Source organism: Talpa occidentalis, unplaced genomic scaffold (genome assembly GCF_014898055.3).
Source record: "Talpa occidentalis isolate TD23 unplaced genomic scaffold, MPIMG_talOcc4v2.1 talOcc4.12, whole genome shotgun sequence".
NCBI lineage: Eukaryota > Metazoa > Chordata > Mammalia > Eulipotyphla > Talpidae > Talpa > Talpa occidentalis.
The window spans coordinates 19,807,895-19,829,648 of NW_023601212.1; the positions used below are offsets into that span (position 1 = coordinate 19,807,895).

Consider the following 21,754-nt stretch of genomic DNA (forward strand, 5'->3'; position numbering starts at 1 on the left):
ATTATTCCCTTGCCAAATGACATCACAGGTTTCTTGTTATCCACTGAATAGGATGAATCCATCTGGCATCTTAGGTACACTGCAGTCATTTAAGTTGCTTTAACTGCAGTGGTTCTCAAACATGACTGATCATCTGAATGAACCCCTGGGCAGGTTTTAAAACATACAGATCCCTGGGCTCCACATTACGCCTACTAAATCATTCTCTTCAAGGTCCAGACTGTACAAGAATATTTTGAAGACATTTCTCCAGTGGTATAGATGATCAACAAGGTTTGGGAGCCACAATATGCTTGCAATTTCCTTTTCCAGGCTTATTATCCATTCATTCAACCAGCAAACAATTATAGTATCTGCCTCAAATAAGGTAAGAGGAAACAAAAACTTAACTGCTGTGATCCTTCTTCTTGAGCAGTTGGCAAGCTAAATGACAAAAGCTGGACTATTTATAATACTATTCTCTAGACGTGGCCTAAGGCTCACACCTGCTTAAGGGCTTCTTGTTTTAAGAGCTGAATCCCTCAGCTCCCTGTCATTGCTTGTCCTGACCAACCAAGCCAGGTGCTCCCTTTATCCTGTTTGAGCCTCCATACTTATGTTTGGTCATTTCTTCAAACTTACTTTCTTTGCCTTTAAAATAGATCTAGAGAGCAGAAAGGATTTACCCAAGGTAGTGTAACAACATTTAATATTTATATAATAACTTCCATGTGCCAGTCATTGTTCTAGGAACTTTACATGTGGCGAGGTGTGTAGAAGTCTCACAAATACCTTATGAGAGTGCCCTGCTTTTTTTTTTTTTTTTTTTGCTGTTTTCATTGAGAAAGAACAGAAACATTAAGTAACTGCTCAAAAGACACACAGTAATCAAGCCAGGTTTATTCTTAACCTTTATGCCCTACTGTGAAGGCATCCGGGTAGACATGAGAAGGAATAACTTCTAATTTCCAGGTTTGAGCACGTCCCTGGTAATTATTTGTCTGTTTGTTTTACAATTTATAGACTCAAGCACGAAGTATGGCAGTATGTCTTACATCTCCCACACTGCCTAGTAGGGGAGCAAGCACATAGTAGGTGCTCAACAACGAGTTTAGGGAGGGGGACGAAGCGGGATGGATAATTATTCAAACAGACAACAAACAAGAGCAACAGTCTGCAGAGCTCACGTCACCGCTAGATTACACCCCCCCCCCGCACTCCCTGTGCCCCACTCCTGCAAGGTGGACCCTCCAGCCGGCTTTCCTGAGCATCCCTGGTCCAGCTCTGGCTCTGCGCTCCGTCCTCCCAGCCACCAGGTGCCCCCAGACCCCCAGCTCCTCCTCCGCAGCCGTCAGCATCTCTCTCCCTCGTTTCGCTGCTTCCTGCTCTCGGGATCCGGGCCCTGAGCTCTGGGGCCAGGGCGCCGAGGCTTCCCGAGGCTCTCGGCCAGGTAATAGCGTGGCGCGAATCGCCCTGCTCCCGCGGGCGGATTGAGCTCCGGATGCGCGTGGCCTGCCGGCCCTGCAGGTGGGGAAGGAGCGGGCAGATGGCTTGGCCTGACATCTAAGCGGAGGGGACCTCCTCGGGCCTCGGGCGCTGGAGGCCTTTCCGCTAGGGGCTCGGGTGCCGGATCTGATCCCTGCACACAGGTCCGGCGCGGGTGCACCTGAATCGGGCGTGGCCGGCAGTTGGTAGGCACATCCCAGGGCGATGCGCGCCCGGTGCCTGAGAGGAGCGGGTGCTGCAAGCCCAGCCACGCCTGCTCGGGGACCCAGAGCCAGGTGGGCCCGCCCCGCGCTCCTCCCCCCGAATCTGGCCCTGAAACTGGAGGGAGAAGGACAGGAGTCTTGGAATTCGGAGCTGGAAGTGCCATCTAAATCCCCTGCCATTGCTTTAACCCGCGAGTGAAAAGCAGAAACCCAGAAATGGAGTGACTTCCCCAAGGTCACAGAATTGTAGCTGCCATTTACAAATGTTTATTACTTGAGTGTTTGTAAATGGGCTACTGTTTTCTGTGTTCTGCCAGGGAATTAGGATTCAGGAAAGAGGACTCTAAAAATACTAATCGGTGTATCCAAATGAGCTGATCCGCATTACTGCCCGGTGACCCTGGCCTTTAAAAGGAAAGAGAAGACGGTTCTTTTCATTCTGGGTACTTGGTATTTCTGGTCCTTGCGCTGAAAATTGACCTAGATGTTTTGCAAAATTTATCTCAGAACTCCTTGTCAGAACTGGGGCCCGATTATAGAGTTTTTCAATGCTCTTTCTTCTCTCCCTCTCCTTCCTTTCTTTTTTCTTTCCTTCCTTTTTTCCTTTTTTAAATGGGGAGGCTCAAGAAGTTAATTTACCCACCCTCACACTCTGCGCTCTTTAGAGCTGAGACAGAATTGGAACTTGGATTTGTGATTCACAACTACTGTTTTCTTGAATGGAAATCTGATTTTATTTTTTATTTATTTATTTTTTAAAAAGATTTATTTATTTATTTATTTATTATTTATTTATTTATTTATTTATTTATTTATTTATACAAGCACTGGGTACAGTCAGCAGCATGGGAGGGTGAGAGATTTCACCAGAGCCAGAGGGGAGAGCAGAACAGGCAGACTGACTAAATACACTGCTGAGGGGAGCAGCGGGCGGCAGGAGAGGTCTGCATGCCATGTGGGACCCTCGCCCTGCGGCTGGGGATCAAACCAGCGCTGCAGAGACTGCAGGCAGCTTCACAGCCCAGCGCTCAACCGCTGTGCCACCAAGGGAGACCCGGAAATCTGATTTTAGATGAAAGTTTTGCAGAACTTGACCTTCATAAAACCCTATTTGGATAGCATTCCTGGGAGTGGCTTGTGTATTGAAGGGTGTTGTTCCACAGATTCTATTTCACTTGTTAGAAGAGGGTTAAGCAAGGAGTGTAGCCATGCAGAAAATTCCTGCTGAGATGAGGCAGATATCTGAAATGTTTTTGACTTTTTTATTTGTTCTTTCAATAGAGGAGCTAATGAATATTAATAATATCGTGATTATTTTTAGATTTTAGGCCGGTATGACCAAATGTTAGAGTCTTCCTTATCCTGCTATGTTTGTCACCAGTAAAAATTTTAAAGTAGTTTTCTGACGCTGTTGCACTTACAACTAAGTAACTGCCTTTAAGATATTTTTTATCTTAACAAAAACTCTTTTGTACCTCAAAATCCTTCTGCTTCCCCACGGTCAGTCTTTGAGTTGGCTATCAGAACTGAATCGAACTAAAGTTTTTATTTCATTTAACTTTTCCCTTCCAAGCTATCTTTTTTAGTTCTATGCTTAGGTTAACCTCAACTTTAGATTGACTGATGAACCTGTGACTCAAATCCAAATTTCAGCTCAGTTTAGTGTCAGCTTAAAACCACATTAAAATAAAAAAAAAAAAAAAAAAAAAAAAAAAACACATTAAACTGCTGTGTGCCACTTGACCTCAAGCAGAGCCCCAAGTGGTGAGGGTGTTTTTCAGCAGAACTTCTTATTGAGATTTTTGAAACGTGAACACATTGTCTAATACATGTATTACACTACTCATGTACAGTTGTCAAGGTCAGCCGTGGCTGTGAGGTTGTCACTGACATTTACACATTGGAATAATATGTTAATTAGACTACTAACTCGGAATGCACTTCCTGGTTTTCAGTTCACCAGTTGATGTGTTATCTCTAAGGACCAGGGAGTCAGCTCGCAGCCACACTTACATGGAAGATTCTTGGCTGTGCAGCAGATAAGAAGCGAAGGCAGTATGTTTGTGCTATTCTATAATAGAAATACACACGTAATGACCCGATGTTATTTTCTTAGGGTGCATCCTTTGTTTTTCTGGTTTCGGTCTTTTCGTCATAGGATGGCATTAGCTCTGTGTCTGCAGGTGCTGTGCAGCCTGGGGGGCTGGCTCTCGCTCTACAGTTCTTTCTGCTGCCTGAATAAGCACCGAAGCTATGAGTGGAGCTGCCGGCTGGTTACCTTCACCCATGGAGTCCTCTCTATAGGCCTCTCCGCTTATATTGGCTTCATTGATGGCCCTTGGCCTTTTACCCACCCAGGTAGGTGGGAGATATTAGAGGATTTCCCCTGAGGGAATGGTTTGGGGGTAGTCTGAAAAGGATGGGACTTTTTCACAGAATCTGAACTATATTGAAGAATATTGGAGTAGTTAATATTATAATTTGTAGAGAGAGTCTTCTTCATTGTTAATGCTGATGTTGTATATACCCCCACTTGCACTTTTCATAATGCTCTACTTTTAAAACAGAATATAAATGCTTATTACATTGTAAATCCACCAAAACATACATAACATGAAACCAATATCTATATCTTCCTCCTTCACTCCCAGACACAAATGAATTGTGTTATACAAATCTCTTGGCACACTGCAATTCTTACTTGATTATATTCAAAATGTGTCATCATCTGATGTCTATATAAATGGACCTTCTCTGTCCTTTTAAATTGTTATATGCTATTGTGCTATATGCATTTTCCATCATGTACTTAACAAATGCCTCTTATTTCTGGCAGCTATATTAATTTCTAAGTTGCTAGATGTGCAGGTATTCCTCAGAATGCAAAAATTATATCCCCCTGAGTGAGTTTACTGGGACTACCATGACAATATACCACAGAATGGGTATTTTAAACAACAGAAATTAATTTCCTCACCATTCTAGAGTTTAGAAGTTCAGGATCAAGGTCAATCCCAGCTGGTTTCTTCTCAGGCTTAGCTCCTTTGGCTGCTTTCTTGCTATGTCCTAACAGAATCTTCCCTTCATGCCTGTCAATATCCTAATCTTTTTCTTTAAGTCATATTCACCAGTCATATTGGATTAGGGCCCACACTGAATACCTCGTTTTAACTTAATTACCTCTGTAGTGGCCTTGCTCCCAAATACAGTCACATTCTGGTGTACTGGGGAGTTGGAAGTTCAAAATTTGAATTTAGGGGGATATAATTCAGTTCATAAGTCCCTTAAAATACTATTTTTAAAAATTACTTTAGATTCTTTTTTAAAAAATTTCCTTAGATGCCCATATAAAGCTTCAAAGTTTTCCCCCCAACTGTCAAGCAAATACAAATATAATTCTTAAGCTTTGTGTTTTATATGAAGGTTCTTAATAGATTCAAACATGTCAAGTCTCTGTACCTTATCTTCTTGGACTGGGAACATATTCAATTATGGGTTTCTTTCCAGAGTCTGCTTTCAAGGTGGGTAGGGCCAACCAGGGTCCATTAATCTAAGCCATTAATGGGAAGAAAAAATAGAGTGCAGAAACAGACCACTAGCTGGGAAAGAGAAAGAAAGAAAGGAAGAAATTGTGCAGAATATTCATTGAAAAAACAAAACAGTTCGCTTGAATGGTGCTATCAACAGAAGACACTGTTGCTGGTGCCCCAATCACTCCTTAAGATTTGACTCATCAGAAGAGCATTTCCTGGGTCCTGTAACATTGCTTGGTTTGATAAAGACCTACATTTTAGATTTCAGTCTAAAATAGGTTATCACTAAGACTCATGTATCTATCATTGATTTTACTTTCAGTGATTCAAAATGGTTTGAAAGACAACATAGGATCCCTATGCCGGACAGCTCAGTTCCTGGTCACTCAGTTTGCTTTTGTCTTGGTTTATTTCAGGCTCACCCAATACACCTCTCCAAGTGCACGTTTTATGTCTCACCTTGGGCTACTTCATCTTCGACTTGAGCTGGTGCATCTACTTCCAGTCCGAGGGTGCCCTGATGCTGGCTCACCACACACTGAGCATCCTGGGCATCATCATGGCCCTGGTGCTGGGTGAGTCAGGCACAGAGGTCAATGCGGTCCTTTTTGGAAGTGAGATTACCAACCCCTTGCTACAGATGCGCTGGTTTCTCCGTGAAACAGGGCGCTACCACAGTTTCACTGGAGACGTGGTGGACTTCCTCTTTGTAGCCCTGTTCACCGGAGTGAGGATTGGCGTGGGAGCCCGCCTCCTCTTCTGTGAAATGGTCTCACCTAAGCCCAAGTGGTTTGTGAAGGTTGGGGGAATAGCAATGTATGCCGTGTCTTGGTGTTTCATGGTTAGCATCTGGCGCTTTGCATGGAAGAAAAGCATCAAGAAGTACCATGCCTGGAGAAGCAGGTGGAGCGAGGAGCGGCAGCTAACACATAATGGACATCTCAAGACGCACTAGACAAGGGTTGCGCCAGATAATGGATTGGGTTAAGTCAGCCATGGAAACCAGACTGGGAATACAGCTGTTAAGGAATCACCCTTGTAACAAACTTAGGTATCAAAAAAAGGGGGGCTGGTTTAATGTATTGATAAGTTTGGTCAGCCTTGGAGCAGAGCATGTGCCGGTATTAAATTGCTAACGTCTCCAGGGCACAGATACAGAAAGTAAGACTACTCAGTGGTGGCTGTGAATAAGAGCTGTGAGGTGAGCACTCCTGCATTCCTGTTAGTGTGTGGTGTTTCTGGGCTCTCTTGTCCTGGGAGGCTCGATGTTCAGGCAGCTTAAAAAGGGACTTGAGAAAGATGAGCACTATTTCTTCCTTGTTCCCTTGAGAAATGATGCCTTCAGTAGATTCTGCTCTTCATGGGACAGTTTAAACAAATTCATCCCATTTACTATAAAAAAAAGGAGCTTCCAGGAAAATAGATCTCTTTGGCATTCTGAGCATTTGCTCAGGGATTTGGATCTGCTTAAACCAAGGGGGGGATAAAGGGATGAGAGAAGGATAGGGGTAAAACTGTGTCATTGGTGGGGCCCCCCAATGCCAACTGTCAGGGGTCTCCCGGACTCTGATTTATTACAGCGGAAGGATACAAAGAAATATCAAAGGGAAAAGGCACCTGGGGCAGAGTCCAGGGGAAACCAGGCCTGAGTTTTTTGAATCCTCTCCCAGTGAGATCACACAGTGTGTGCTTCATCCCTCTAGCAATGATTTGTGACAACATGTGTGAAATGTGGTCGACCAAGAATGCTCATTAGAGACCCAAGGTTTTTATCGGGGGCTGGTCCTGTAGGCAGCCTCTGGCTGGCACATAGTAAAATTCCTGACTCCCAGAAGGAAAGTGGGTGTTCAGCATAAACCACATTGTTTGCACAAACAATTTAGGCTCAGCAGACTGGTCATCAATCAGCTAATGTGGGGAGCCCTCCCAAAATCTAAGTTTCCAGATGCCACCAAGAGCCGACCTTCCAAGCAGCCCTTTCCGAGGATAGCAGTTCAGGCCTGCTATGTTAATTCTTTTCTGCACAAAAACCATCAGTCTAGGGTGCAAGATGAATGAGGTGTGGGCAGAGTTACTGAGTCCTGTTTGGGTTCTGCCCCACCAGGAAAACGATGCCAGTTCTCAGGGCTTTTGTGCATTAATCTCCTAGGCATGAGAGGCTGTGACTAAATTCCATAGGGATTTACCATGTGGATTCCACTGTGCTTGAGATGGCAGTTCAGGTTTCAGTTCTACTATACATTCTGCAAACTAGCACCAAAGACTACGGCGAGTTCTGGCCTCAGGGTGACAAGGCTAATTTTTTTCTTTTCCATTTTAGACACACTTCTTTTAAGTCCTCTTACTATTTTTTCTTTTTCTCTGAAAAAGATCTCACTCACTATGGACAAGGTAGTAGGACAAGACTGGTCATGGAAGGAAAAAAATATTTCTTAGTATGATAGTCTCTAAATCTCACTTACGAAGAGCAAGAATGTTAAACCAAGGGGTTAAGAATCAAGAATTCCTGGGTTCTTTTCACTGGCTTTGCTACTCACTTGCCAGACCCTTTGGGCAAGTCCCTTGTTTACTCTTTGCCTCAGTTTCAACCCTGTTGTGAATGAATGAAATATGCCATATTTCAGAAAGAGATTATATGGCATTTGATGTATGGGTTTTTTTTCATGTGGGGCTTTGATGAAAAAAAAATAACACAAAGTATTATACATTTACATATTTGTTAGTGTTGGTTTGGTGATGTCAGCCCAGTGGTGACTGATTAGCTCAGTGGGTGGGCAAGTGTGTGGGGCCATCGAAGTCAAGTCTGAAGGTCAGTAGGAAGTGTCAGCCCATTCTCTGGTCACTGGTAATACTAACCTAATGAGTGGTCTTTGGCCAGACATGAGGGAGTGGTTGCAACCGCAGAAATTCAGAATTGCTGTGGGAAAAGCAGTTTTACAGGCATTTTAACAGTAGATCTTTTCAAAGGACTGACATTTGGTTAAAGAGTTTTGCTGGACATGGAAATAGTCTGACAGCATCAGCTCCATCTCTTGTCTCCCTATGATCAGTGTCCCTAAAAGGCTGGTTAGCTTCTTTCCAACAAAACTGTGGTCAAAGTAGGATGCTGAGGAATGCTGATTTTAGCAAAAGCCTAGTGAAAAAGAGTAGCTTGGCACAGGAGCTAAAAAAGAGCAAAAGAAAAAGCTGGCTCTCGGATTTTGGCACAGTGCAACCTGTTCCATACCAGACAAATGAATAGGCTTCATCTGGTACCAATTCTTTGCTCCTTATTCCTTAGAAGAGAAGGGACTGCAGATCTTGCTGTTTGGGGGTCCTCTCCTGAGAAAGCACATAGGTTCTTTTAATTTTAAGAAAACTGAACCATGATAAGGGAAAGAGAATCCCTTCTTTCAGCTTTTCTTGATGTATCTAATATGAAGGAATCTCTCAGAGAGAAAAATGTGAAATGAAGATGACTCAGCAGTTAAGATGCTGACTTTTTACATCACAGGTAAATGAAGGGCTAATTCATATGTGATAGGATAAGACAAAATGAAGTACTCATTTGCATTTGGATTACTATGTAATAATTACTAACACTGAAGGATTTATATTTCAAGAAGATTTGTATGATATTTTATAAAAATAAACAACTTTTTATCAATCCAGACTCTGCATTTCTATTTTTGTTATGGTTTTGCCAAGAAGTTAAAAAAAAAAAAAAAAACTTTTGGCCTGTAGAAATGTTATCCCATATTTCTACTTATCAGTAAAATACCTCTTCTCTGCTACTTATCATCAGCCATTCCTAATATTTACTTGGGGGGTGGGGTGGGGGCAACAATCTACATGTGGAAAATAGTTTGCCAAAAGAGAGAGAGGAAGAATTACTTTCATTCTCATTTTGCCTGTGTGGCAGTTGCCTTGAAAAGGATTCAGTGTCTGGACCTCCCTCGTGGCACAGGGGGTTAAGACACAACCTGTGAAGCTATCCATAGCCACTGCAGCATGAGTTCGATCCCCGGCCAGGGAGCTACCCACATGGTGCAGCAGACCTCTCCTGACTTGCCTGCTGCTCCCCTCAGCAGTGTATTTCAGGCAATCCTCCTGTTCTGTTCCCCACTCTGTCTCTGGTGAATCCTCTCACCCCCCCGCACCTCTGGCCTGTATGCCAGTTCTTGTATGCATAAATAACTCTTAAAAAAAAAAAAGGATTCAGTGTCTGGACTCTGAAGACAGGGCCTTCAGGTCTCTAGAATTGTACTTCCAATTTCAGAAAATGATGTTGGACACATGGCAGGTATTCAATGTAAGCGCTTTGAGAGAATGGGGTTTAATTAAATCCCTTTTGAAAACCTCAGTGTGTAGGGTCACTGCTACCATTTTTTCCAGGTGAAGACCCTGGGGAGTGTGTTCTAGCTAGATTTAAGATTTGTGGGTGAATATAGAGATTTTCACCCTTAAAAAATGTTCTAGAATGAATAACAACTGGCTTAATTAAATCCTTTGCTTAGCATCTGCTGAAGCTTTCCCACAGCAAAAGCCTTCTTTGCTCACAGCTAGGACTTTGGGTCTGCTGAATTTTGGAAAGATCTTGAAAGCAGCCTGCCAAGAGGTTTTGTATGCAAGGAAGAGAAGGTGATTTAGGAAACTTTCCCAGTTTGTTTTATTCCTGAAGCTCAAGTATTGGGGCATTTTTAAAAGGAAGAGAGGAACAGCTCATTTTAAAAATGCATGATTTGATGAGTCATTGGGTCCGATTATTTTAATACCTTCAGGTAAAAGTACTCGAATAGGGCAAACAGACGCTTAGTATGTTTAAGGAAGATATAAATTTGGGGATAAAATTTGCATTTTGGTCATTGTATGGAGATGGATGGAGCTCTTCCCAGTTACAGAAAATACGCAGCGTATTTTTCAGGATAGAATTGTTATGCCAGGATATACCAGCAGGTGGCAATGTGTCCTGGTCTGATCCTTAGGAAAGAGGTTTGGAACCCTTATCTGCTGCTATTCTTACCCAAAATAAACATTACAAAATTAGCTGGCTGTGCCCTGAACTTAAAAAAAAAAAAAATCAAGCATTAAAGAGTCATCTTTGGCCTCTGTTTATCTCTTTTTTTTTTTACCCTCTTCTAACGTCAGTGTTAGCTCATGCATCTATTAAGGGATAATGATCCTTTCGTGAACTGTTGCGGATTGACTTAGAAACAGCATTGCTGAGGTCATTGTTTCCTCCACATCCACTTTTATTAGATTTGCTTTGCCGCTTGATTTCCATAAAAAAAAAAAAAGGCGGAAGTCCCTTACCCAAAATACAGGTTTGGCTTCAATAATCTGAAGACATTTGCATCCAGGAATAGCCACTTTAGATGTTTGCTGGCGGAATTGAAGAAAGATACTGTATGCGCTACCTATATTGCTACAATATCGAATAACGTGATCCTCAAACGAGAGGGGTATCTAAATCTATCTCCGGGTAGATAGGAAACAACGGAGCAAAATTTGAGAGCTGTGCAGAGAGAACTGTATTGCTATTTACTGGATAAATGCACTTTATTTTCTCCCATTTTCTTCCACAGCAAGCTTGTTAAGTCGCCGTGGAAAGCACCATGCTTTCTCAATTTGGCAAATTATACATTTCATTTTGCCAAGGCAGAAGCAGCCTAAAAAAAAAAAAATAAAAAAAAAATCAATATAACAAGAAATCCTGGCTCCAATTCCCGGGCTCTCTCCCCAGGCCTAAACACCTCCGTCCTCCTCCAGCCCTCCCCTGGCAGCCAGGACAAGTGCGCGGCGGCTCCTGTCGGGGGATGAGCCCAGCAGGTGCCCAGGTGAGCGGCTGAGGCCAAAACCTCTTGCGAGTTGCCTCCGAGGAGAGGGACGGTGCCCCGGCCCTTGGACCAGAGTGTGCTCGCCTCGGTCATAAAGTCTATACCTGTTCGCAGAAAATAAGGAGAACAAGTACATTCCCTTAAGGAAGGAAAGTTTCCAGGACAAGGGGGCGGTCATTTCCAAGGGGCCTCCATCCCGGAGTCCCCCGGGTTGGGGTGGGGGGGGGCGCTCCTTGGCGGCCTCTGGTAAATGTAAGGTAGAACCAAACACCAGATCGCGGGTATCCCCCGACCCGGGGGGCCATGGTGGGTCTGTGGGTGGGACTCCCGCCTGGACGGTGCCCACTTCCCTCCGCCCCTCAGAACTACTTTTTGCCCCCCCAACCGCCCCCGCCGCGGCCTCGGCGGAGTGGTCCGCGCGCGGGAGGCGCCCGCCCGCCGAAGGCGCCGGGGACGGCCGGCGGGGGCGCGGGCTGAGGGCGGCGCGGGCGGCGCGGCGGCCCCGCGCGCCGCGGAGGGATCCCGGGTGAGGCGGCTTCGCGAAGTCAGAGGGGAGGAGGCCCAAAAAGTCGGCGGGGGAGGGGAGGGGAAGGGAGGGGACGAGCTCGCTCGTGCTGGACGCGGCTGGGGCCGGGGAGGCAGAACCGGAACCGGAACCTGCGCGCGCGCGCCGGCGATTGTCGCGCGGCCCCCCAGCGCCGGGGCCTCCTCCACCCGCCGCGCGCGCTCCCGCCGCGGCCCGAGCCCCCGGGAGCCTGCCCGGCGCGCCGAGTCGCCGTCACCGCCGGCCGCCCGGGCCGGTGCCTCAGGCCGGGCCCGACGGGAACCTCCCGCCCCTCGCGGGAACCACCGCCCACCGGAGCGTCGGGGAGGAGCCGCCGCCGCCTCTGCCCACTGCGGAAGCGTCCGGGCCTCTGAGGGATGGGGAGCTGCCCGCGGCGCTGAGAGACCCGGTTCCTGTCACCTCCGGCCGCGGGACCCCTCCCCCGGCGCTCGGCCCGGCGCCCAGAGCCTGGTGGGGGCGGCGAGGAGGCTCAGGAGGGGGCCCGGGCCCTGGGACATGGAGCCGCGCGAGCCCGGCGCGGGACGGCCCGAGACGCGGCCGACGCTGCGGCCACGAGCGCCCGGCAGCCCCAGATAGAGCGCGGGGACCAGAGGGCCCGGCCCCGCCGCGGCGGGGACTCGCAGGCCCCCGAGACTGCGGAGGAGGAGCCGGCACCCAGCCCCCAGCTGATCCCGCCCGGGCCGCCGGCCCTCGGCCACCGAGTTTGCTCCCCGTGCCTGGTGGAGGGTTGAGCTCTGGCTCCAGAACGCGCCTGCTGGCAGACTTGCTCGGTTTGTTTTGGGAGATCACTCGTTTTGCTCCAGTTCCCAGCCCCTCTCCTTGACCTCTTCCCGTCGGACGTTCTAGATGACTGAATGGAGTTTTGAGTTGGACTTTTGTGTCCCCTGCGGAGTCGGGCCTGATCCCAGAGCACGGGGGGTGGGGTGGAGGTGTTCCTGTAAAATGCAAGTTGGATAAAAGGAGGACCTCTCGCCAAGGGCCCCAATGAGTGGCACACAGTCTACTATCACCGACAGGTGGGTATGAAGCGCCCCCTTCGCTCATTAGCCTCCTTGGGTTGGGCCCGACCTCGCGGGAGTCTGGGGTGCTCCTTGCCTGTGCCCAGTGAAGTTGACTGGCATTCGGAAAGGGGGTTGTCTCGAGCTCTGCAGTGAGTCTAGGGCTGCTGCCAAGTCACCCGGTTGATTGAATTTGAAAATGGAGCTTTTTTTCCCTGCAGAGAAACTTTTCTCGAGGAGGGGCTGGTCAGACCTCGGCTGGTTTCCTGTCTGTGGGGTGCATTAGGATTCAGGACTTAATCTTGGAACCAGAGGAAGGTCATTTTGGGTGAAGGTCAATGCCCGAAGTCGGCTGGGTTATTGGTGCTTCATCAGTTTTACTCCTGGCCTGTCTTTCTGTAGACACCGTTACATCTTAGGAATGTCTAGCTGTGAACTTCATTTTGAGATTGTGCGTGATGGTTTATGAACTTTATCTCTTTCAACTGTTGACCTGTAGAGTGTTTAATTATTGTCTAATAATTTTCCAGAATGTTGACATTAGCAGCATCCCAGGCGCTTGCTGAAGCAATATCGAGGAGCTTTAAAACTAATAAGGGGGAAGACATAGGGCTTGATTTTTATTAGGGTATTTTCAAATTTCATTTTCCAGAAACATTTGAGAATAAACCCGAAGGGACTTTTGTAGTACAAGTGTGGCAGGTAAATTTGCTGAGTTCTGTGAGTCCTTTGCAGTGCTTATCCAAGATGCCTGGTGGTAGTTGGTGAATTGAGCTAGACCATTTGTGCTTTAAGTGGCAGAACCTTAGCCTTTAGAGTAATGCTTTTGACTGTTAGGTTAAGCGATAAACACATATTCACTCCTTTACCACATTTTATTTCTCAGTTTAATGATGACATTTTCTCTTGGTCCCAAATTTTAGCTGGCTTCTTGGTTTTTTTTTTTTTCAGTCAACTTTCAAACTAGTACGTCACTTAAAAAGAGATGAAATAACTGAATTAGGGGGCCAAAAAAAGCACTTTGATGAAAAGCGTAGTTATAACACGGCTGCACAAGTAGTTCAATTTCCTAATAAGAGAGTTTCACCCAATTGTAAGACTTATTTGTTGATTTTAAAAGGGCCAAATTCCATTATCATACCATAACAGCTACTCCAGAAACCCAACTTCCTCTTCCTGTTGATGCTTTTCCACTGTCACGTGAATGTTCGCCTAAAAGATTCCATTAAATATTTAAACTATATTTATTCTTCATGTGTTTTTACAGTGCCTTTTAATTTTCAGTCAAATAATTTTCACCTTGTCTCAGTACACTTAACATGAGTAACAACATTGCTCATCCTGATTTATTCTAGTGATCCCCATTCTTTTTTTCTTTCAGTGTGTTTTGCTTCTGAGAAATCACTTCATGGATGTATGGGTAATTGTTTTCCCTGTTCATTCAGTTCTTGCCCTTTCTATTGAGTCTGTAGACAAGAAGTCTTATTAGGAATTAACATAGGATTGGTAGTTTTCATTGAATACAAGGGTGTTCAGTTTTGTAGAAACAAAACAAAAATATACAAAACTTATTTCACGTAAAAGTCCCCCAAAAGCCCCTAAGCAGTGACCTTTCTTTCTGTTTCCAGTATCTTGATATAAAATTTTGGGTTTTGTGTCCTTTTTATAATTTAGATGAGATGTTAAGTATATAATACCTATATGTACTTATAATGCAGTGCCAGGCACTGTGCTTGACGCCGGGATTAAAGGATGAGTATTCTAAGTAAAAGAAAATCTCCAGATTGGTTTGGGTATTAATATCCTTAAATTGGTTTAGGTGCTGCCTGATTTTAAATTTTAAAATAAAAAAAAAAAACTCTTAAAAACCATTTAATAAGTACTACGGAGTAGGAGCACCTGTGTGTTAGATATTTACTACTAGCTTTTTTTTTTTTAAACAAGAAGTATTCTTAAGTAACCACTACTACTTTATTCTGTATCTTACTGAGTAAATATGAAGCAGTGATTTGTTCTTTGGAAAAGTAGTTGATAAGAGTGTATGTTAGGATGAAATCTGGAGCTACTGGCTTAATATTTCTATGTCAGGATGCTTTAACAAAGTTGAGTATCGAATAGTTCCTTGCTTCTTAGCTCTACCTACCCTCGTCCATCTCTCTTTTCTCGCTAACTCCAGTGTAGTATAGGTATATTTTGCTGGTTTTAGGGCTATTGGCAAATTAACCATGCCAGTGTAGCTTTTTAAAGATCCTTTCAAGTTTGAAGTACTGTATGTGGTATGGCTTTGTTTTGTAGAGTGTTCAGGCCCACCAGCCCAGCTGTGTGAGTTAGAGTTCTTTCATTGTGGTGCTTCTGACTACAGAGTCTGTCTGTCTTCAGTTGAAATCAGACTAGCTGGTTTTGGGCGTTGTTCTGTTTTGCAGTTTGTGGCAGGCGACACATGGCTGAACAAGATAAGAAGGGTTTTATTCTTGTGTTAGGGACATGCTGGGGCTGGGATGGAATTCAGCTATGTTTAGGCTCTGATTGGTCATTTTGGATACTCAGAACTCTCTTATATCCTGTTATTATTTTGCAGTTAAATTAACACATTCATTTACTCTGCTTTTCACCTTCTAGTCTGCAGACTTTCCTTACTTGAATTGATGTAGTCATCAATTTAAAACCCAAACTGTGTTCTTAGTAACTACTGGTTTTTGTTAGCTTGTTTGGTAATATATCTGAACAGCTTAAAAAAATCTGAGTGGTTTATGAGCTACCCAGTCTCTTGCTTTATAACTTCTGGGAGACCTGGAGTTATAGTTTTCAGCTATAGCACTTGAAAAATGCTGGGTATACCTGATTTCTGCTTTTCAGTTTGCATTGATAGTGCATTCAGTCCTAAAATGTGTCCTATTTATTTCTAGTCTTCATGGATAACTGTGTTCTGTCACTGAGAATTTAGGGCATTAGGACAATTGGAATTTCTGAGAGATAGAGTAGAAGAGAGAATGCTCTTTCAGTGGAATCAATAAGTGAATTCATGCTAGATTCTGGAACAGTGAATTTTCAGGGATAACACCAATCGGATTTTGTAATAAGGATCTTCCTTGAAATAAATGGACCTTTGTCTTATCTATGGGTGGTTTTTTTTTTTTTTTTTTTTTTTGATTTATAGATAAACAGGTTTTTGATGTATTGGCATTTTCTTCGCACTGAGTTCAGCTTTAGCATGTTTAACTAATGCAGGCTTTTAAAGGAGTCTGGAAACCTATCACTTTATATGTATATACCCAGTAATTAGCATTTTCACTCATGATACTTTTTCTGCCAACATTGCCATATAGTGGTTTTGATGAAAAAACAAAACCCTACTGTATGTGTGCCATTTTCAAGGTTACCTAAGTCAATTGCAAGTAAATTATAACATTTACTTGTGAAGTCAGTCATTCAATAAATACAAAATTGGAGTTGGAGATCAATCAGGATCACAGTACCAGTTTTGTTTTCAACTTTGTTGTCTTTTAGTTGTTTCAGTATAAAAATACTGATTTAGACAGGTAAGCAATTGTACATTCACTTGGACAGTTTTATATAAATCAGTACATACAGTCCAACAAGAATTTTAACATTACAGAGCTATATTCTGCCTGGCTAATGACACACTTACAAGATAATCACATTTATTTCATGAGATGGTGAGGAGCTTTATTTGGAACCATTACAAAAATGTTAACTTGGGAGTACTGCTTAACACATTGGTGGTTTCCAGTGTTAAAATGTAGTATATAATATTGAATTAACATATAGGGATTTTTTTGCCCTCAGTCTGAATTTTTAGATTAAAAAATGAAATTTGAGACAAATATTGATGAAACCCATAAAAGTGGATTTTACATATTTTTCTATGGAGCATCGTGATTTCATGCAAAATGTGTTAACAAATGTCTTCTAAAAGCCATCTAGAAATGGGTATGCATTGCTTGCCAAACTGCTATGGGCCACAGAAACAGAAATATATTTTAATGCTTTTCCAGAGGTAATTGGAGATACTCTTACATAGTGATTATTTGACAAAGTTACTAGAAATGTTTCTTATGTAAGGACAGACCCTAGATTTTAACCTGGATTGTCTGTGTCAATTTTTCCTGTCCTGCTTTCCTTTAGTAACTTTCCAACCTGACCAAGTCAGAGTGGGATTTTTGTCTTACAGGATGCTTTCCTAGTACCTTATCCATTCTAATTTTAAGTATCTCTGGAGAATAAAGCTCTCGTCACTTCCTCAGGAGACTGAACAACAATCTGATAGATCTTGTAGTCAGGAAGTTTTTCCTGTTCTTTAGCTCATACTTTTAAGTTGTCCTTTTACTTGTATATACTTGCTGTACCAGGCTTAAATAATGCTCTCCTCCTGTTTTTTGTTTATGTGACTGTAAATTGTTCAGACAGTTACCCACCTCCTTTCCCCTCCCCTCACCCTTATTCTTAACTTAGCTAAGTTCTACGTTTTATGTTGATTCATTGTCTAAAAATCACCCAGTCTCGCTTAATGTTTTACTCAGTCTCCCCGGGTACTTTCCTGTGCAAAATGATTCTTTCCTTAGTTGCTCTTCTAGTACAAAATGTCATACTCTGTTTTTCTATCTTTATCCATATTCTAGAGCAACAAATTCTAACTTCAGTTTTACTTAAATTCAGAAGGCCTTCAAGTTTTCTCCAGGCACAGCTCAAAATTGTCTATCAAGAGTCTCAAGGCTTATTTTAATTCACTTTTATTTTAGATAGTTTTTAGAATGGATGTGGGAAATATCACAGTCAAATAAAACAAACAGATTTATAGACAACATAATTACCATTTCAACTTCTTGAGCAATTACTCATGTTCTAAAAAGTGTCTTTACAAAGTGATTCTTTTTTGAATGTGTCTCTAATGAACAAGTGTTAGATGTGACAAAAGGGTAGCATACAGAGATAATAAGCAATACCTTGGTTGAAAATCAGAAGTGAGGATAAAACATCTTTGAGCTTATAAGTAAATAAAGAAATGTGACTGTAGCTTTAAAGTAAAATATTAGTTGCAGTGTGGTGTGATACATCTGGAAGTTGTTACTCTTTTTTTTTTCCTGTGTTTTTTCAGTTTTACCTTTAATTGTATGTCTTTTTTTTCTTTTTTCTTTTTTTCTTTTATTTCCTTTTATAGTAGTGAAAAGAAATAGACCTGCATTGCTTAGCAGTATTTTTTCAGTAAAATGTACTGTTGTTCAAATTAAAAGTAACATTTTACTCTCTTGCTTTTGTATTTGTAAAAATTGTTACTAATAATAAATGACAATAATGGAATGAAAAAGTGCATATTCAAACTATTATAAAATATGTAAGGTTATCAAGCTCTTGAATATTTTCCTAATAAACCTTTTTTTACTGATTCTTAGTTTCAAATTATTTAAATAGAGGTCTGTCTTTGTTCTTTTGCATCAACTTTAGATTTTAGAAGTTTAGGACATTACTTTTCAACTTAGGATATCTAGAGTACCAAGATAACCTTATATAAAGGACATTTGTAAGACTATTTCTAATTCAGTGAAAAGTCTATGAAGTTAGTACCTAGTGTTTGAGCTTTTAAATTATGCAGTGATAATACATGATGGTGCTAAAGGTCAGATGTTTTGCCTAAATTGCATAAATATACATTGTTGACTTTCAGAAAAAGGAGAAATGTACTAATAAGTTAACTTTATTGAATTAGCATGCACCAGGGCAGCTAACAGTTTCAGTTCATACCAAAACAGAATCTTTTACTAATTCAAATGCTGAATCCTGGTTTTTGAGATCATAGTCACATGGCAGGCCTGGTTGGCTTCCCAGTGTTGAAAGACAAGCAAATCTAATGGCCAATGAAAAAATTAGATTTCCTGTCTTGGGACTGTGAGTAACAGTTCACAAAGAAATTGAAAATACATGAGAAGACCTGGCTTAGTTATTTATAATGCTTATAGCTAGTTACCCACTTGTCACAGTGCTTTTTCATTTGACATTTTAAAGCTTATTGTAGACATCTGAAGATACTGCCCTGAGATTACAGTTTTGGTTAAATATTACATTTAAATGCCGACTTTAGGTTCATAGACTTAAGAGATCAAAAGTAAATTTTGTAGGTCTTCCCATGGATTCAGAAAATGAAGATCATCCTTTTGTTGAAAAGTCAGAGGTTCAAACAGCATCAGAAGAAATTGTGTGAAATTGGACACATAGTATAGAATTGGCTGTACCTTGTCAGAAGAGTAATAAGGCCCCCCCCAACACCCCCCCCCAAACATTTAAGTACAAATAGGAAATCCTTTGATGGTCTTAGACATATCTTTCCAAAGGATGTGTTATCTGCGTGTATTCTAGACACAATCTGAAATGCTGTGGTTTGCCCTGTATGGTCTCTGTGGTTTACTCAGAGGAAGTGGTTCTTGTGGGTAAAGGTCTGATCTTTTCACAGATTGTTGGTGGCACATGCACTGTCAGATTATTTCCGGTTTTATTGGTTGTTTGGGGTGGACTTTCTCTGGGCAAGTACCTCTGAAAGGGTATTTTAATATTTTGCAGTGGCAGGATAGATGGTTATAATGTATACAGCTACCTCTCAGGTGATAAGAGTATTAAATTAATGTTTGTAAAGTGCCTTGAGATCAGGATGAAAAGTGCAGGCATGTTCCTTATATCTGCAGGTTACTACTATATTCAGCTATTGCTCAAATTTAAGTAAAAACGTGCTGTTGTAGTAAAATGTTACTTTAATAAGTTTTTTGACTCCTATAATCATTCAAGTGTTTAATTACTACAAGAGTCATGAGTAGAATTCCTTCTAACTTTTAACAAATTTTATCCTATATGGATTAACTTAGTGGAGTAGATAACTTGTTTATACTATTGTTTAAGGCTTGTTCACAGAACTTAATGTCTAGAGCCAATGTCTTCACCAGTTTAACTAGCATACTAAAATAATGTTAATTGAGAAAATTTCCACCCAAATGCAAAACCCTGTATTTGCTTTGATGAAAACTAAAGGTGAGGATACTGATAGACTTGCCTGTCATACTCCTGATTTTTTTTTTTAATCTAACCTTTGCCATTTTAACGATAACTTTTTGAGGGAGAAACGAACTTTCTTTATAACTAAATTGGTTTTTTTTTGAGGGGGGTGAGGGGGGTGTTGCCAGAAGGCAGTGTCATGGTTTTATTAACATGATACATGCCCGTGAGCTGGCTGCTCCTCTTCGCTGCACAGCCTGGCGTTGGGATTGGTGCCTCGGATGGCCGCTGTGCTGCTCTTTCCACAGTGGCGTTGCGGTTCTTGGCGAGACGTTGTGAGCGATCTCAGCACAGTAAGATTTGTTACACGTCGGCAGCACTTCGAGCTCCTTGGCGTTGTGCACTAGGAACTTGGGGAAGCCACTGGGCAGCATGTGCTTTGTTTTCTTGCTGCTCTATAACCAAAGTTGGGCATCAAGATCTTGTGAACCTTCTGCACACCCGGTTATCAGTGCCTCTGGGTTTCCGCCAGTTACGCTTAATTTTGACACATCGGTCTGATTGGTGCCGGATGAACTTCTTGGTCCTCTTTTTGACCATCTTGGACTTTCTGAGGGGGTCTGAGGGCAGCCATAATGCTGGATGGAAACGGTGGCCACCACCGTAGGCAGCGCCAAGTAAGAGAGCTAAAACTCAATTGTCAGCTGATTTTTTTGTGTGTGTTCCTCAAGGGTGGGAGGATACACCATTTTTTTAAACTTCATTTTTCATAATTATTGCTTTATTTTTATATATGCATGTTTTAATTCTAAAAAGTATAAGGAAGAAAAAAATGGCCCAAATTTCTAACTATGCAGATGATGTTGCTTAGGTTAAAAAAAGAAAACAGAAACATTTGCACAATATAAAAATTCGGATGATATATAATGGTATAAATAAGGTCTTCCTCTGATCTTATACTTAGCCGTACACACCTACCAATTCTCAGACACTCTTCAGATGTAATTATAGGGTTTTTTTGTCTATCTTCCAAAACATTCTTATAAATATATCAGCTTATTATTTAAATGTTCTTTGCACCTAGTTCATAGTGGGTGGATCTGTCAGATTTTGCTTGATTATGCTACCATAGCAACAACAAATTTCAGTGACTTACAGCACTGGTTTATTTCTTGCATAATAAACCAGCTGTGGATAGGTATAGAATTTTTGGAATTTTGGGTGAAGGTAAACCCCTGCCTGGGATATGCCATTATTGTGGCAAAGGGAAAGAACAGGAAAACCCATGCAAATATGCCAAGACTCAAACCTTCTTTCAGTAGTGGTGTCCGTCAATCCCATCAGCTCACATGTTACTGGCCAAAGCTAGTCATGTGGTTAAAGTTCATTATCAGTGGGCCAGGGATATATACTCCTCTCAGAGGTGGCCTTGCAAAAGTCATGTGATGGTAGATAAAGCTTCATTGTCCTTTTAAGGAAGGAAAGGGAATTGAATAGAAACAGGAATATAGGCTACCACAAGAAGTGCTCAATAAGTGCTTATTAAATTTGATATTTTGAATCAGTTAAAAAATTTTTGTGTGTGTTTGTATAATTCAAACATATACTGAAGAACAGAATATAATAGTATGATGAATCTTCATGTTCCCATCATTAATGCCAGTGATTATCAGTGCATGGACAGTCATGGAGTATCTGTTTCCTTCCTCTTTCTCCACCCTGGATTATTTTAAAGCAGTTTCTGGACATCACACTTCAACCATAAATATTTCACTAACTATCTTTGAAAGAAAAGGTCTAAAATTGTGGCTTCCTATAGTGAATTTTTGCTAATAGTTTGAGGTAATGGTAGTGTGGCTGTCAATTAGGGGGATGTTCTTATATCCAGTTGATCTCAAATTTGACAGCCAGAAACTTGTCTTCACTTCATTTTGAGTATTCCAGAGGAGGATGTTACCATTTTTCCAGCGTCTCTTTTTCTCCATTTTAATATATATGTGAAACAGGTAATTAACCTGTGGAAAAAATAACATTGCAACAGATTTGATTTTGAGCCTCTGTTGGAATGATGCCAGTTGAAAGGAATCCCAGCCCTTAATGGCACTGAGTCTTCCGAGAATTCCCAGTCAAGTGATGTTATTTACTCTGGAGAAGA

The 21,754-nt window shown here is 42.2% G+C and overlaps 2 protein-coding genes across 10 annotated transcripts in view; both read left to right on the forward strand.

The window, feature by feature from the left end:
- Window positions 1-1,372: 1,372 nt before the first annotated feature.
- TLCD5 (TLC domain containing 5) lies at window positions 1,373-8,864 on the forward strand. 6 transcript variants are annotated; one of them, XM_037505456.2, is made up of 3 exons: window positions 1,373-1,429; window positions 3,847-4,046; window positions 5,638-8,864. In XM_037505456.2, exons 2-3 carry the CDS (start codon window positions 3,848-3,850, stop codon window positions 6,174-6,176), a joined length of 738 nt encoding a protein of 245 aa, XP_037361353.1. In that variant the 5' UTR covers window positions 1,373-1,429; window position 3,847; the 3' UTR covers window positions 6,177-8,864. The 6 variants fall into 6 exon arrangements, with proteins under 6 accessions (XP_037361353.1, XP_037361354.1, XP_037361355.1 ...); XM_037505457.2 differs by having other exon boundaries at window positions 3,872-4,046; XM_054693149.1 differs by having other exon boundaries at window positions 1,387-1,429; window positions 3,805-4,046.
- A 3,358-nt stretch (window positions 8,865-12,222) lies between these two features.
- Window positions 12,223-21,754, forward strand: part of ARHGEF12 (Rho guanine nucleotide exchange factor 12) — a 126,839-nt gene continuing 117,307 nt past the window's right edge. For all 4 annotated transcript variants that reach the window (XM_037505460.1, XM_037505463.2, XM_037505462.2 and 1 more), the window contains exon 1: window positions 12,223-12,618. In XM_037505460.1, coding sequence (XP_037361357.1) covers window positions 12,587-12,618 — 32 coding nt within the window. In that variant the 5' untranslated portion in view covers window positions 12,223-12,586. The remainder of the gene's footprint in view (window positions 12,619-21,754) is intronic.